This window comes from Gorilla gorilla, chromosome 2 (genome assembly GCF_029281585.2).
Source record: "Gorilla gorilla gorilla isolate KB3781 chromosome 2, NHGRI_mGorGor1-v2.1_pri, whole genome shotgun sequence".
NCBI classification, from domain to species: domain Eukaryota; kingdom Metazoa; phylum Chordata; class Mammalia; order Primates; family Hominidae; genus Gorilla; species Gorilla gorilla.
The window spans coordinates 132695801-132710355 of record NC_086017.1 but is presented as its reverse complement, the minus strand read 5'-3'; the positions used below and the strand labels follow the sequence as shown (position 1 = coordinate 132710355).

General features: G+C 34.7%; 1 protein-coding gene across 2 annotated transcripts in view; it reads right to left on the bottom strand.

The window, feature by feature from the left end:
• The window catches only part of EAF2 (ELL associated factor 2), a 50113-nt gene that overhangs the window by 32846 nt on the left and 2712 nt on the right, over positions 1–14555 (bottom strand). For both annotated transcript variants that reach the window (XM_055383785.2, XM_004036157.3), the window contains exon 2: positions 9222–9316. In XM_055383785.2, the coding sequence (XP_055239760.1) occupies positions 9222–9316 (95 nt within the window). The remainder of the gene's footprint in view (positions 1–9221; positions 9317–14555) is intronic.

Genomic DNA, 14555 nt, shown 5'->3' with positions numbered 1-14555 from the left:
ATATATAGAAAATAGAAGGAATAGAGGAACAAGTTAAATACATCCAGATAGAAGTAATTTGAAGTCCAGAATGTAGGTATATTCTCTAGGACAGATAGTATGGTTTTTCCAACAAACCAATGGCATAAAAAAGAGAAGAGAGCCAGGTGCAGGCACTGTAGTACCAGCTACTTGTGGAGGATGGGTGCTGAAGCAGGAGGACAGCTTGAAGCCAGGAGTTCTAGGCTTCAGTGTGACATAATCACACCTGTGAATAGCCACTGCACTCCAACCTGGGCAACACAGTGAGACCCTGTCTCTAAAAAAGATAAATTAAAAAAGGGGTGGAGAGGAAAGGAAGGGACTTTTAAAGAATAAAAGAGACAAGACATACAATATTCAAATACAATGTAGAAATCTTATTTGGATTCTAGTTAGGACATTTTACAGACAAATGTCTGTAAAAAACACGTTTTTGAGATCATCATAAAATTGTGACTATGGACGAAGTATTATTATCAATTATGTTATTTGTGATAATAGCATGGTGCTTAGATAAAGATAGAAATGTCCTTATCAGTTAGAGATACATAAGTAAGCATTGATGAAATGGCACATTGTCTGGGATTTGCTATAAAACATGCCAAGGAAAAAAATGGTAAGACACTAGATTAAAAAATAAAAAGATTAGCAAAATGTTGATAATTGTTAAAGCTCAGTGATGGGTACATGTAATTCATTATACAATTCTGTTGGCAATAAAAGAAACCTAGATCATTACTAAAAAACTACATCTACTTACATGCTCCTCCCCTATCTTTTGTCCCTGCTCCATCAAACCTGAAGGAATTTTACATTTGTCATTCTTTTGCTTTATCCCACATATATGTATTTCTAAACAATTATTTGTGTATGTTTGTCTTTGGAGTTTATAAAAGTACATTAAATTTTAATGGATTTATCATAATAATTTTATCAAATATTACAAAAATAATAAAATAGTACTGTTAGATCAGGTTAGAAAAGGATGACCTCTAAAAAGGCTAAGTGGTGTATCATATTAATCATTAGAGATTTACTAAATGACCACTAGGAGGAGTATAAGATAAATTAGGTAATTGAAAATGCCATAAAAGATGGGTAGGTTAGAGATTTCTGAAGGTATGGAGGGAAAATTATAAATGTAAAATAAAGGAACAGTTGTTTGTGGGTTTTTTACCTCTCCCAAAGACTAAAGTAATCTACAGAAAATCAAGAATGCACAACACGTAGATGAAGACATGTCTGGGCTAGCTCTAAAACGGTTAGATGTGGAGCACTTAGTTGAAGCCCTGGTAAGCTGGAGAGTCAGGAGCATGATCATAACCAAACAAAGTGGGTCTACTTGGCTGCTAAGTAAATTTTTCAGATGTGTTGACTGAAACAAGTAAGATACCCCAAAATAGTTACCTAAGGACTCCAAATTACAGTTGATAAGAGATTTGTGCAAGATATTCTTCTTAATGATATCTGTAGTCTTAATTAGAATGGAATACATCTAAAAATTACAATGTATTATTGTTCTCTGAGCTCCTGAAAATAAGAACTAATCATTAATTTTTAAAAAATTGCTCTCAGCACCTGAAGAAGTATCAAGACCTTTATAAATATTCAATGAAGGTTAAATATGAACAATATAGACAATTTCTGGTCGTAAGTAACAAATGAAACAAATCTTTCATAATCTCTACACCTGCCATCTACATTTTGAACAAGTTTTATAAATGTAAACTTTCTCCCTCATTAAATTGAACACCATTCCTAACTTTTAAGCTTCAGTTTCTGTCCATTCCTTATTCAATACCCCAAGAAAGGCAACTACTAAAGTACCAGACAACTACTAAGCATATGAACTATCATTGCCTCTAAATAACTATTGAATACCTCCTATCGGCTCCATGTTCACTGTGATGACACACCTTCAATCGTCATTCACCCAGATTATGGTTATTCTCCTCCCTACTCTCTTTCCAATTTTGTTCCCCATTCTGTGGGCAGGCAAATCTAATCGTATTGTTCCCATGCTTAAAAATCTTTCTGTGCTTAAAAAACCATGTATTCAGATAAAGCCATATTCCATAAACCTGCATATGGACCCTCCATGATCTTCTCATCTACTCTCCAACTTTCTTAATTTGCCACTGTTTACAAACCACATAGAATTGCTTATAATTGGTTTACATGAATAACTGACTTAGGATTGTCAACCAAAAGACAAAACTGTAAAATAAAATATAAAATAAGTGAGTGGGTCATGTGTGGTGACTCATGCATGTAATCCCACCATTTTAGATGGCTAAGGATCACTTGAGCCCAGGAGTTTCCGACCAGCATGGGCAACATGGGGACAACCTGTGTCCACAAAAAAAAAATTAAAAATTAGCTGGGCATGGTGGTGCACATTTGTAGTCCTAGCTGCTTGGAAGGCTGAGGCAGGAGGATTGCTTGAGCCCAGGAGTTTGAGGCTGCAGTGGGCTATAATTGTGCCACTGCACTCCAGCCTGAGTGGCAGAATGAAATCTTGTCTCTAAAAAATAAATAAAAATAAGTGCGTGCATATGTTATCTGAGGGAATAAAAGGACTCTTAACCATACAACAAAGGAATCAGAACCAACACCTCAACATAGGGGAATGAAGAGAAAATATAAATATAAATAAAAGAAATGATAAAAGAAATCTGGCTATTTATATATACTTAACTTTAAATGGATAAGAATAGACTTGGCCGGGCACGGTGGCTCACACTTGCGATCCCAGCACTTTGGGAGGCCAAGGGAGGTGGATCATCTGAGGTCGGGAGTTCGAGACCAGCCTGGTCAACATAGTGAACCCCCAACTCTACTAAAAATGCAAAAAATTAGCTGGGCGTGGTGGCGGGCACTGCCTGTAATCCCAGCTACTTGGGAGGCTGAGGCAGGAGAATTGCTCGAACCCAGGAGATGCAGGTTGCAGTGAGCCAAGATTGCGCCACTGCACTCCAGCCTGGGTGACAGAGCGAGACTCCGTCTCAAAAAATAATAAAAAAAAGAATAAGAATAGACTGTCTGAGAATGTATAATGTAAGAGCTAAATAAGTATTCTTGACATGAAGATATTCTATAATGTAACACAATATCTTGGCAAAAACTTAGGTGTTTGGCTGAGGTGGAAAGAAAGAGAAGTGGAAGGAAGGAGAAAAAAAGTCTTATTATTAAGGGATAATAAATGTATTCTAAAAATCTCACTTGATAGAGGTAGGAAAATAATGGAGGAACTCAGTTTTCATATAAGAAAATAAAATCATATGCCTCATTATGAACACCAGGAAAAGAAAATAATCAATAATGGAATGGAAAAGTATACTAGTACTCCCAAAGTAATAAGAGTAATCAAAAAAAGCAATGAAAAAAAATCGAAGACAAAGGGAAAAAAAGAAATGGTTGGTAAAACTAATAAAGAATATAAAAGAAGAAACAACAAATATTTAAAAACTAATAAACTATAAGATAAATAAAAATCAAGTATATCAATTTTGAACTAAATGTGAATAGACTGAATAGACAGTATTCTCCCAATAAAAACAGAAAGTGCCAAACTGGGTTTAAAAATAAAACAGCATATTATATTAACAAAAGATATACTTCATACAAAATGTCAGCTAAATAAAAGGAAGAAACACTAAGATTCTATGAATACACAAAAGAAAAAAAGTAAAGGTAGCTATATAAATGTCAGCTAAATAAAAGGAAGAGACACTAAGATTCTGTGAACACACAAAAGAAAAAAGGTTGATATATATATATACATACATATATATATACATACATATATATATACATACATATATATATACATACATATATATATCAGAGAAGTAGGCACTTAAGCTTAAAAACACAAAAATAGGACAAAAATGTTATTTTGTAATAATTAAAGATATACTTCATTAAAAAATATAACTTTAAAACGATGTTAAAATAGGACTCTGGTCCTAAAATCAGATGAGGTCCCAAGAATGTAATGGACTATGTTCCTATGTCGGCTAAGTAAACCCATTGGAGAAAACCAGACTAGGTTCATTTGGGAAGGGACTTTGCCCAAGAGGGTCATCTGGAGTACCCCTCATACATATAGGAGCCTCATAAGTGTAGGATTTGAGGGTTGAATTATACATAACCACTAGAAATGCATTGCCTGAATAATAGAAGGATAGTTAGAAGTTTGCAGTGGGCTATTTCGTAAAAGCCCACAGAAGCACCCGATAAGATAAAGAGTCAATGCCAAAAATATGCCAATCTCAGCACCAATGACAAATCTTAACAGTCAAGTTAAGTAAAACTTTTTCTTTCAAAATTCAACACTTTGAAATTTTGTAGCAATCATGGAGAACTGTTTGTAAGGAAGAGAGATTCGTAAATGCTCACTATTTAACCAGACTATCAGTGTTCGTTTTTATTAATTTTTTTCTATTTGCTAATACCATAGAAACCTAAGACAAATGGAATTAGAAAATCTACCCTATCAAAGAACCAAACGTACTCTTAAAATTATAATATAATAAAAGCTCTATTTTATGGTCTGACTCTAAGCTTCCTAGGCAGTTATACCAGGATGACGAAAGCAAGTTCATATAAACAATAGAAGAATCTAAATGCCTCAAACTAATAACCATTACATTTCCACAAAAAACCTACAGAATTAAGAACACTGAAGAAAAGCAAACCTCCTACCTGCTTAAAGATGTTCTTTAAGTGAAGGGGGAAACCCCTCACAAAGTCTATCTGAGAATGTAATTTCCATTGTTATTCATGATTGTTCAAGGACTACATACCCAGGAGAAACAATATTTGCTTTTGACAGATGGTGATCTAAGTAACTCTTTCATTCTCTTTTTTTTGTGGGGGGGGGGGGGCTTTTAAAATAACCCTTATTTTTTAAAAGTTAATATGTGCATTATAGGAAACTGAAAAGCACAAGAAGCAAAGAACAAAGTCATTCACAATCACAAGCAGTTTATAGTTTGACATGTTCTTCTAGATCCTGTGTGTGTGTAGACACAACATCCAATTTTATGGGACTGACATTGTACAGTATGTATCATGATTTTTCACACATCATGAATATTTACCAATTCAAAATCCCAAAGCTATATGAGTATTTTGATAACCAAGAATACACTACACCAACTCAAACTGCTAAAAAAAAAAGTGATCCTGCCTTTCTTGGGACAAAAATTTCATAGAAGACAAAAATGGCAACACGCCTCTAGATAAAAGCATTGGCAGAGTTGCGATTTAAATGCTGCATTCCCTTAATGCTCAATTTAAAATGAAACACACAGCAGCAGAATCCACTAAGTATAATGTTTTTAAGAGAATTCATTAGCAGATCTATACCATTAAAATATTAGCAAAGTATATTTCCATTGAATTACTTAATGTACTCCTATAGTGCAGCCAAAAGAGATGCATACATCAATGGTTATCAAAATGTAAATATGGACATATATGGACACATCTGCATGCATCTCTGCCTGTATACTTCCTTCTGCCCCTCTGCTGCCAACCTAATGAACAAGTCCTGACATACACTGCTCAGAGGCGGCTTAACAATTCCATGTCCAAAATGCATCTTTTCTATCAATTATAACAAAGGTATTTACAAATTGGCTAATTCACTAGCTCTAGTTTTTATCATAAGTTGTCACCCCATTCATAAAGCTTAGATGTTGCAAAATAATGAACTTTGTCCACAATGAACACAGGCACTTTAGTAAAAACGCTCATATAGACCTGTGGTTATCATCTAAAACCACTGTCTAGATATGGAGATACTAGCAAAGAGCCCTTCCCTTCATCCTTCCTCTTCTCCCTCTTCTACCATCCCAGTGACTAAGTATAGGATGTCTAGCTCCAAGAGATGGACTAATAAAGGTCACCCCCAGAAGACAGGCCTTCCTAAAAACTAATAAAAGGACATTCATAAAGGGACTGATTTACTACATCTATTTTTAACATACTTTGAGCATTAAGACTTATCCTTTAATACACAATATTAACTAAAATGCACATATAGAACAATGGTTAGACCATCTGAACTAATCTCAGGAGCACAGAACCCTTCTTGCATACCTCCTCCCCCCTCTCCCCAACTCTTTCATTTTAACTGTTTAAATGGGTTATAATTAATTTATATTATATAATAGACCCTTTATCAATCTGATTCTTAAATATCTAAATATTACCCTCCTTGTCCTCATATGCACCCCTTTTGACCTAGCCTACATATATGCCTACATATGTAACTACATATATGCCACTAGGCATTATATGTAGTTCTTCAAATGTTTAACAAACTTTCTTTTGTTGTTGTATCTTAGTCCTTGTCTTTTTCTTTTCTCTGACTAAAATGTCCTTCCCTCTCTCCTTTACCTGGGTAACTTTAACTCATCTTCAAAACTCAGTGTGTCCTGATGTCTCCTCCCTGTACCCTGGCTGAGATACCTCTCTTTCCTGTTTCTATAATATTCTATGTATATCTTTTTATAGTTCTTAGATTTCTACATTTTAATCAGTTATTTCCTGTCTCTCCCATTAAATGATAAAATGTTTCAGGACACTGACTGTGTCTAGTCTACTTCTGTATTCCCAGTGGCAGCTACCTAGAATAGGACTTATCACACAGAATGTCCATGCATATACACACACACAAATACTGAGGCATATTCTTTTTTGGACATATCTGTTGGGGCTTGTGGAAAGGGGCGGTGGTGGTGGTAGTGACTTTTTCCCAAATGATTTCTTTACAATTTCTGAAATTTACAATTCACAGGCTTGAAAACATAGGCCTCCTGTAACTGTGCTTCCTTTAAGACATATTTCAATTGAGACCATAACCAAACACCTGGAAGATGGTAACTCTTGGTTAAAGCAAGATATGAATGAATGACAAGGGTTTATTATTAAACATAAGAAACCTCATTTCTTTGGAGGAGAAGAGCAATGCAAGGGATGAGGATGGGAGGGTGGCAACTTGAGAAAACAATATTCTACTTGGCAAAAAAAAAAAATCCAACTAAAGTGATTCTGCAAACCAATCATTACTGATCAATAATACTATATAGCCTGAGACAATAGACTAGTGGTTCCTGTTTGTTGTTGTTGTTGTTTGTTTGTTTTTTGAGACAGAGTTTCGCTCTTGTTGCCCAGGCTGGAGTGGAATGGCGCAATGGTTCCTGTTGTTAATGTGAGGCTTTAAACTCTTAAAATTCAGTGGTTGGTTCAGGTTTTTCTTTAATAAACATCATAAAGCAAAGAAGCCTTAGGTTACTGGAGATTAAATTTCCAAATTGTTTTAGAGATACTAGAACCTGAACAATTTTTCATAACAGAGTAATACAAAGATTAATTTATCTACAACATCTCATACTAAATAGATTTTTCATTTCCTTCAGTGCCAGAGAGAACAAATAGAAATATTCAATAAAAAGCCCATACAAATTTAATTAGCCTTAGGAAAATCTCCAGAGACAGTAACTGACACAGTCTGACATAACAGTGGGCTCTCAATAAATGGTTAACTGATAAAAAATAAGAAAAAGACAGCAGATGAGAGGATAGAGAGTTTACTTGCTATATGTATAACCACGGTAAACCATCTCATTAATGCATAAAGGAGAATGTGGACGGACTAGCACAAAACCACCCCATTACAAAAATTAAACAAAACAAACAAAAAATCTCAAAAAATCCAGCATTTTCTTTATGTATTAAAGTATAAAGTTACAGTCTTGATTTTTTTCTGAGAATAGACAAAGTCAGTATAAAAGAAAAGAAAAAGAAACTTAAGCTGAATACTCAAAAATTTCTAACTCAAGGACTGAGAAAACTAGAGCATACAACAAAGAACTTGTATTTGTATGCAAATAGTATTTGGTACCGTTACTTGGATACATCTGGAAATTTTTTTAATGGACAAAACTTTTGGTTAGGGCCTCCCTGACAGTCTCTTTCTTTTTAAAACCACTCCTCAAACTCCAGCTGAAGTTCTTTCAAAAACACAATCTAATCATTAGAATTCTAATCATGGGACTTTCAGCCAGAGTTTGAGGAGTGGTTTTAAAAAGAAAGAGATTTTCTAATCTAACAAATCTAAATTTAATCATGTTACCTCTCTGTATTAAAACTTCTAATGGTTTTCTAATACCTACGGGATAAAGTCCAAATTCTACATTACAACATAAAATATCCTTCACAATTTCATCTTGACCTACTTTTCTAGTCTCTGTTGCTATCAATCATTTTTCTTTTTCTTTTTCTTTCTTTCTTTCTTTCTTTTTTTTTGAGACGGAGGAGTCTCGCTCTATCGCCCAGGCTGGAGTGCAGTGGCGTGATCTCGGCTCACTGCAACCTCTGCCTCTCAGGTTCCAGCGATTCTCCTGCCTCAACCTCCCAAATAGCTGGGACTACAGGTGCCCCACTACCACGACTGGCTAATTTTTGTATTTTTAGTAGAGACAGGGCTTCACCATGTTGGCCAAGCTGGCCTGGAACTCTTGACCTCGTGATCCACCCGCTTTGGCCTCCCAAAGCGCTGGGATTACAGGGGTGAGCCACCGCGCCCATCCCATTTTTCTTTATACTATGATTTACTACATAAAGTCACTTATTCCACAAACTCTTTGTTCTTTCAGCATCAGAGCTTTTCACATAATGTTCTGTTTGCTTATTCTACTCCTTGTCTACCCAATAAAATCTTACTTGTCCTTTAAAGGCTCAGCTGAAATATTGCTTGCTTTATGAAGCTTTTTAAGATTCCACCAGGCAGAGTATTTGCTTCTACTTATGTGGTTACATAGAATTTCATATATGCTCTAACTTATAACACTAGATGTTATGTGTCTGTCTGCTATAAAAGATTAGGACTAGAAGGCAAGGGATATGTTACTATCCTAAGGTCAGTGTTTAGTAGGAATTTAATAAATATTTGTTTAGACTCTAATTTTTTTTCAAATCATTTGCTATGATAGTTCTTGGAACTATTAAATGGACTAAAGTATTTTAAGATTTTTTTTGCCTAAAGTAGTTTAAAATATGGTTTTTGCTTTGCTGTGCTTACTAATTACTTTAACCAATTATCACTACACAAATTGTGCAATTATTTTCATTTAAATTTACTGAGCATCCCACAAAAGTGATCACTTTAAATATACAGAAATACTCACTTCTATATTTGGCAGAGTTATGGTCACCTGTTCACCTTCACCAACCTCAAGGTATCCTTCAGAAGAAGTGTCAATAGAAGCAGGTTTGAAGTCATCTAAAAATAGATACAAATACCAATTTTTATAAAATGTAATGATATTTGGATATAAAAATTATGAGCATGTTTCAGAACGATAAATCATTTTTCAAGAGCTTTGTAATTAAAATGGTTTAAAGTATTCATATTACAAATGAACAAACAAAATACAATCTAGTTTCTTTATTTCTGTATGCATAATTCTGAGAAAAAAGAAATAGCTATACTCTAAAAACAGAATTACTGACACTCATGCTTCCATAGAATCCTGTTTAGACCAAGATGAACCTGACTAACGTGTTCTACTGCTAAAAACTAAATAATGTCAGTGTTTTCACAACTTGCTAAAAAACTGATATAGGTAGAATGTTTTCAATTTTCAGTCCTTTTTTCCAATAAATTTTTCTTTTTTATGTCATTTTTAATGGCTGCTGACTTAGTTCATGAATGTTGGCCCATAAATTTTTTTTAAAGCACCTTTGGTGCTTACTACCACTTGTCTGTCATTCTACTACCACTTGTCTGTCATTCTATCAGAACAAAATTAATGAATACATAGCAAATACAGTACATATTAATGAAGAAACTTAAGAAAAAGTAATCTTTCTAGTTTAACAGTTTTTTTCATGAATATGTACATCACTAAATGATGTATAATTTAACCAAATCTGTCACTTTAGAAGATCTTAAAATAAAATTTAATTTTGAGTTAAATCATAGTTCAAACGATGCCATTAAAATCTATCATCTAGGAGGAAATTCAGTGTACTAAGATATTTCACATGTTAAACAAGCTTTAAAACCTCTAAGCAATTAAAGCCATTTAAAACTAATTCATACGAATATACATCAACAACTAATAATTCTGATATATAGTTCCCTGTGGTATATTTACATTAGCTCCTTATTAAAATATGGTATAATGCAAAAGAGAACAAAAATTAAGCTTTGACTTTTACACAGTGACACATGTAACCACCAACCAAATCAAGAAATAGAACATTACCAGCTCCACAGAGGCCCCTCCCAGTTACTACCCATTGTTCCAAAAGATTAATCCTCATATTAACAAAAAGGCCCCAAAGACAGAAAGTCTAAATCCAAACTAATGGATATTTATAAGTGGAATTTAGGGAATTATAATTAGCAAACCTTGGGAAAGGAGAATTTTCCAATAATCATCAAATTATTGCTCTGTAAATAAACAAAGGCTGGCCCTGCTTCACGATGACAATTAAAATAGCTGACATTTATGGAACACTTACTACATGCCAGGCACCATGCTTAACACTTCATATTTACCTCTTATAACAACTCTGAAATAAATGAAATCCATTCCTCTATTCCTTAAATAAACATAAATGCAAATGAATATAAACAATTTACAGAAAGTATTTTTATAATATAGTTTATTCTTCATGCTGCTTTAATTAAAAATTGAATAAGGTCTTGATGCTTATTCCTAGATTTTAAGATACAGTTATAAAAATAACATAAGCAATATGAAAATGTGAAAGAGTTTTGATTTACAGTATATCCCTAGAAAGTATAACTGAAGAATCAAAGGATAAAGATTAGACTGAAAATAAGTTGAGGAGTTTGTTAGCAGTGTCAAAGTGAGAAAAGTGAAAGGTATAATTAAGGTGTTAAGTTTTAGATGCTTGAAAAAGGGTTTGGACTGAGGGAAATAAGTTTTAAATAATGTCAATTGTTGAAAGGACAGTGCTATTGAGGAGAAAAAAATCAGAACTGAACTTGAGTAAGTATCACAGAGATAAAGTAGAAGAAGCCAGAAAATCTAAGAGAATGAACACAGATATGAACCAAAACAACAACAACAGCTATTACATGCTGATCAATTTTAAAAGTTTTTCCTGATGATTTTTACTTTGAAGCTTCACACCAATCCTGAAAAGTAGTGAATACCCCATCTTACAGATAAGGGAAGTGAGGGTGGAAAAAAATTAAGTTCCTTGCCCAAGATCATGCAACTGTTTTCTAAAGCTAGAAAAACGAACTGCAAAACCCAGTTAGAATAAAAAAGATGAAAGGTTGGCCAAGATATATCAATGTCAACAAAGAGAGGAAAAATCTTTAGTTTGGGCTAGCAAATACCATTTATGAATCTAAAATAAGAACCAAAGTCATTTTATATGGATATATACAGTAGAAATGAAGTAACTGCCTCATAAAATCTTTCACTATTTATAAATAAGTTATCGTCATGCCCTATGTGGGTGCCTATACTAGTGGACTTTGTTGATCCGCAACTTTATTTATTATTATTATTTTTTGAGGCAGGGTCTCACTCTGTCCTGCATGCTGGAGTGCAGTGGCTAGATCTCAGCTCACTGCAACCTCTGCCTTCCGGGTTCGAGCGATTCTCCTGCTTCAATTTCCTGAGTAGCTGGGATTACAGGCACATGCCACCACACCCGGAAATTTTTTTATTTTTTTATTTTTTTTATTTTTGAGACGGAGTCTCTCTGTCGCCTAGGCTGGAATGCAGTGGTGCGATCTCAGCTCACTGCAACCTCCGCCTCCCGGGTTCAAGCGATTCTTCTGCCTCAGCCTCCTGAGTAGCTGAGATTACGGGCGTGCACCACCATATCCGGCTAATTTTTGTATTTTTAGTAGAGACGGTTTCACCATGTTGGTCAGGCTGGTCTCGAACTCCTGACCTCGTGATCCGCTCGCCTCGACTTCCCAAAGTGCTGGGATTACAGGCGTGAGCCACCGCGCCCGGCCTTATTTTTTATATTTTTAGTAAACACGGGGTTTCACCATGTTGGTCAGGCTGGTCTTGAATTCCTGGCCTCAAATGTTCCACCCGCCTCAGCCTCCCAAAATGCTGGGATTACAGGCATGAGCCACTGCGCCTGGCTGGTCCTCAACTATCTATTTCTTTCTATCTTTTTTCTTTCTTTTTTTTTTTTTTTTTGAGACAGGGTCTCCCTCTGCCGCCTAGGATGGAGTACAGTGGCGCGATTTCGGCTCACCGCAACCTCCGCCTCTTCGGTTCAAGCAATTCTCTGTCTCAGCCTTCCAAGAAGCTGGATTACGGGCGCCCGCCACCACAACCGGCTAATTTTTGTATTTTCAGTAGAGACAAGGTTTCACCATCCTGAACAGGCTGGTCTTGAATTGCTGACTTTCGTGATCCACCCTCCTCAGCCTCCCAAAGTGCTGGGATTACAGGCGTGAGGCACGGTGCCTGACCTTTTCGTGGACATGTCCTATTAGATTGTAATTTTTTAAAGCATAGTACTCATACTTTAATTTCTCCACATAGTGGCTCTAGCACAGTGCCTTTAATGTAATGGATACAGAAGAGATCTTGTAGTTCATTCAGGTTCATATTGTTCACTCTTCTCTGAATCACTTCTAAACTTATTTTAAGTATATATAAAGTGTTAAATTATGTGTAAAATGCTTGTTTTCTAATTATTTTCTGTGGCTCAGATTCATATCTACTTCAAAACTCTCAATCTCTTTAGGTTAGACTGCCATTTTCCTTTCATACTTTTCACCGGTATACTTCTGTTCTCATAGACAGCATCCATTATTAATATTTGACAATAAAGAATTTTCTATGATAAATATTTAAAACCTTAGAAATGACATCCCAGAATAAAACTATGGCCCTCTGACTTCTAATATTTTTCTCACAGTGACACAAAGGGAAATACTGGAAGGTATGGTTGTCATTTAACTACAGCTAAATGATGCTTTAGAGAGGCCAGCAAGGTAACCCAGGCAGTCAAGCTGACCAGTGGGAATCATAGTCACACAGAGGATGAATAAGCCCAATCTCATAACTCTGCTCCACCCAACTGCTGCCAAGAGAAGATATGGGATCAATGTTGCCAGCTTATCGTCTGATTTTTAAAGATAAGCTGAAAATCTAGATTTTTTATATAAAAGGTCCTGAATGTTAGGTATTTGCAACTAACTCAAGATAAAACAACAATGGTGTAGACCAAACAAAGCACTTCTAAAGTCAAGCTCAGCCTATATGCTATTAATCTATAACCTCTGTTTTAGTGTTTATGAAGTGATTTTTTTCTTTACAATATACTATCAATTTTAATCTTCACAAAAAAAATTTTGGGTTGAACATTTTGCCCACCTTTTACTAATGGAGAACTCCTCTAAAGTAATGAAGTCAATAAATGATGAAGTCAGGAACTCAAGCCACATAATTTATATTCTCATATTATATAGCCTATTTGTCTTACATCCACAGATCTTAACTTGTATGTATGTGTATGCGGAGCAGTATTAGGAGATGAGAGACAGTCATAAATCCATCCCTATGAAAACCTGATGAAAATTATAGACCAATCATTGATCTTCTCCACAGAAAAATACATATATGAACATACATATCAAATACTGTACAATCCCAAGGGGTTCACAGGTCCCTGAAGACTACATAGATGCCTATAGTATATGAGATTATCTGCAAGAGACAAATGTATGCAAAATATCTTTAGCTTTACTTAATGATAAACATGAATTCATAATCAATAAATCTGCCAAAACTATTCTGAATCTATTTACATTTCTAATTATTCTACTGTTAGGATTAATAAATTCTACTCTTTATTACCCATTATATCAAGCAGTGTTGTCTTTTGTCCTCACACACTTTTTTTAAAGTATATAACTTCCGAGTTTCAAGTGGTTTAGTTCCAGAATTAAAGAATTTGTTGAATAATCTCATGTTCATACTTTCTGTATGCTTCTAAATGTCAAACGTATTCTCTTCCAAGTTGCTATGATTCCAGACTAAATAGTTCATTTCTCAGTTCTCCTTGGTTTGGAAACCCTACTACCAACTTTACCATTTATTTATTCTCTCTGGATTTCTTTCATCTATGCAATTTTTTTCAGGTTTACAATGGAATTACTTATTATATTGCATGAAGAGTAGAAAACCACTTTGTACTTTGTATTTAATACCTTTTCTGCCAATGTTTATCGCTTTTCTGATTATTTTAACTGTAACATCACATAATGCCAATATTTTCATAAGAATCCACAATTATTATCATCAGTTTATTTTCCGGGATTTGAATGAATTCAACCAACTCCAAAACCCACACTGCTCATTAGCTCATCATTTAAGGACACAAAAAAGTGGTGTCATTTACAAACTTAGGATTTCACAATTCATTCCCTTATCTGGATATAAATCGTAAAACTAGTACTACTCCCAATTCAAAATTGATTCTAGTAGGTCCTGTTATTGAAA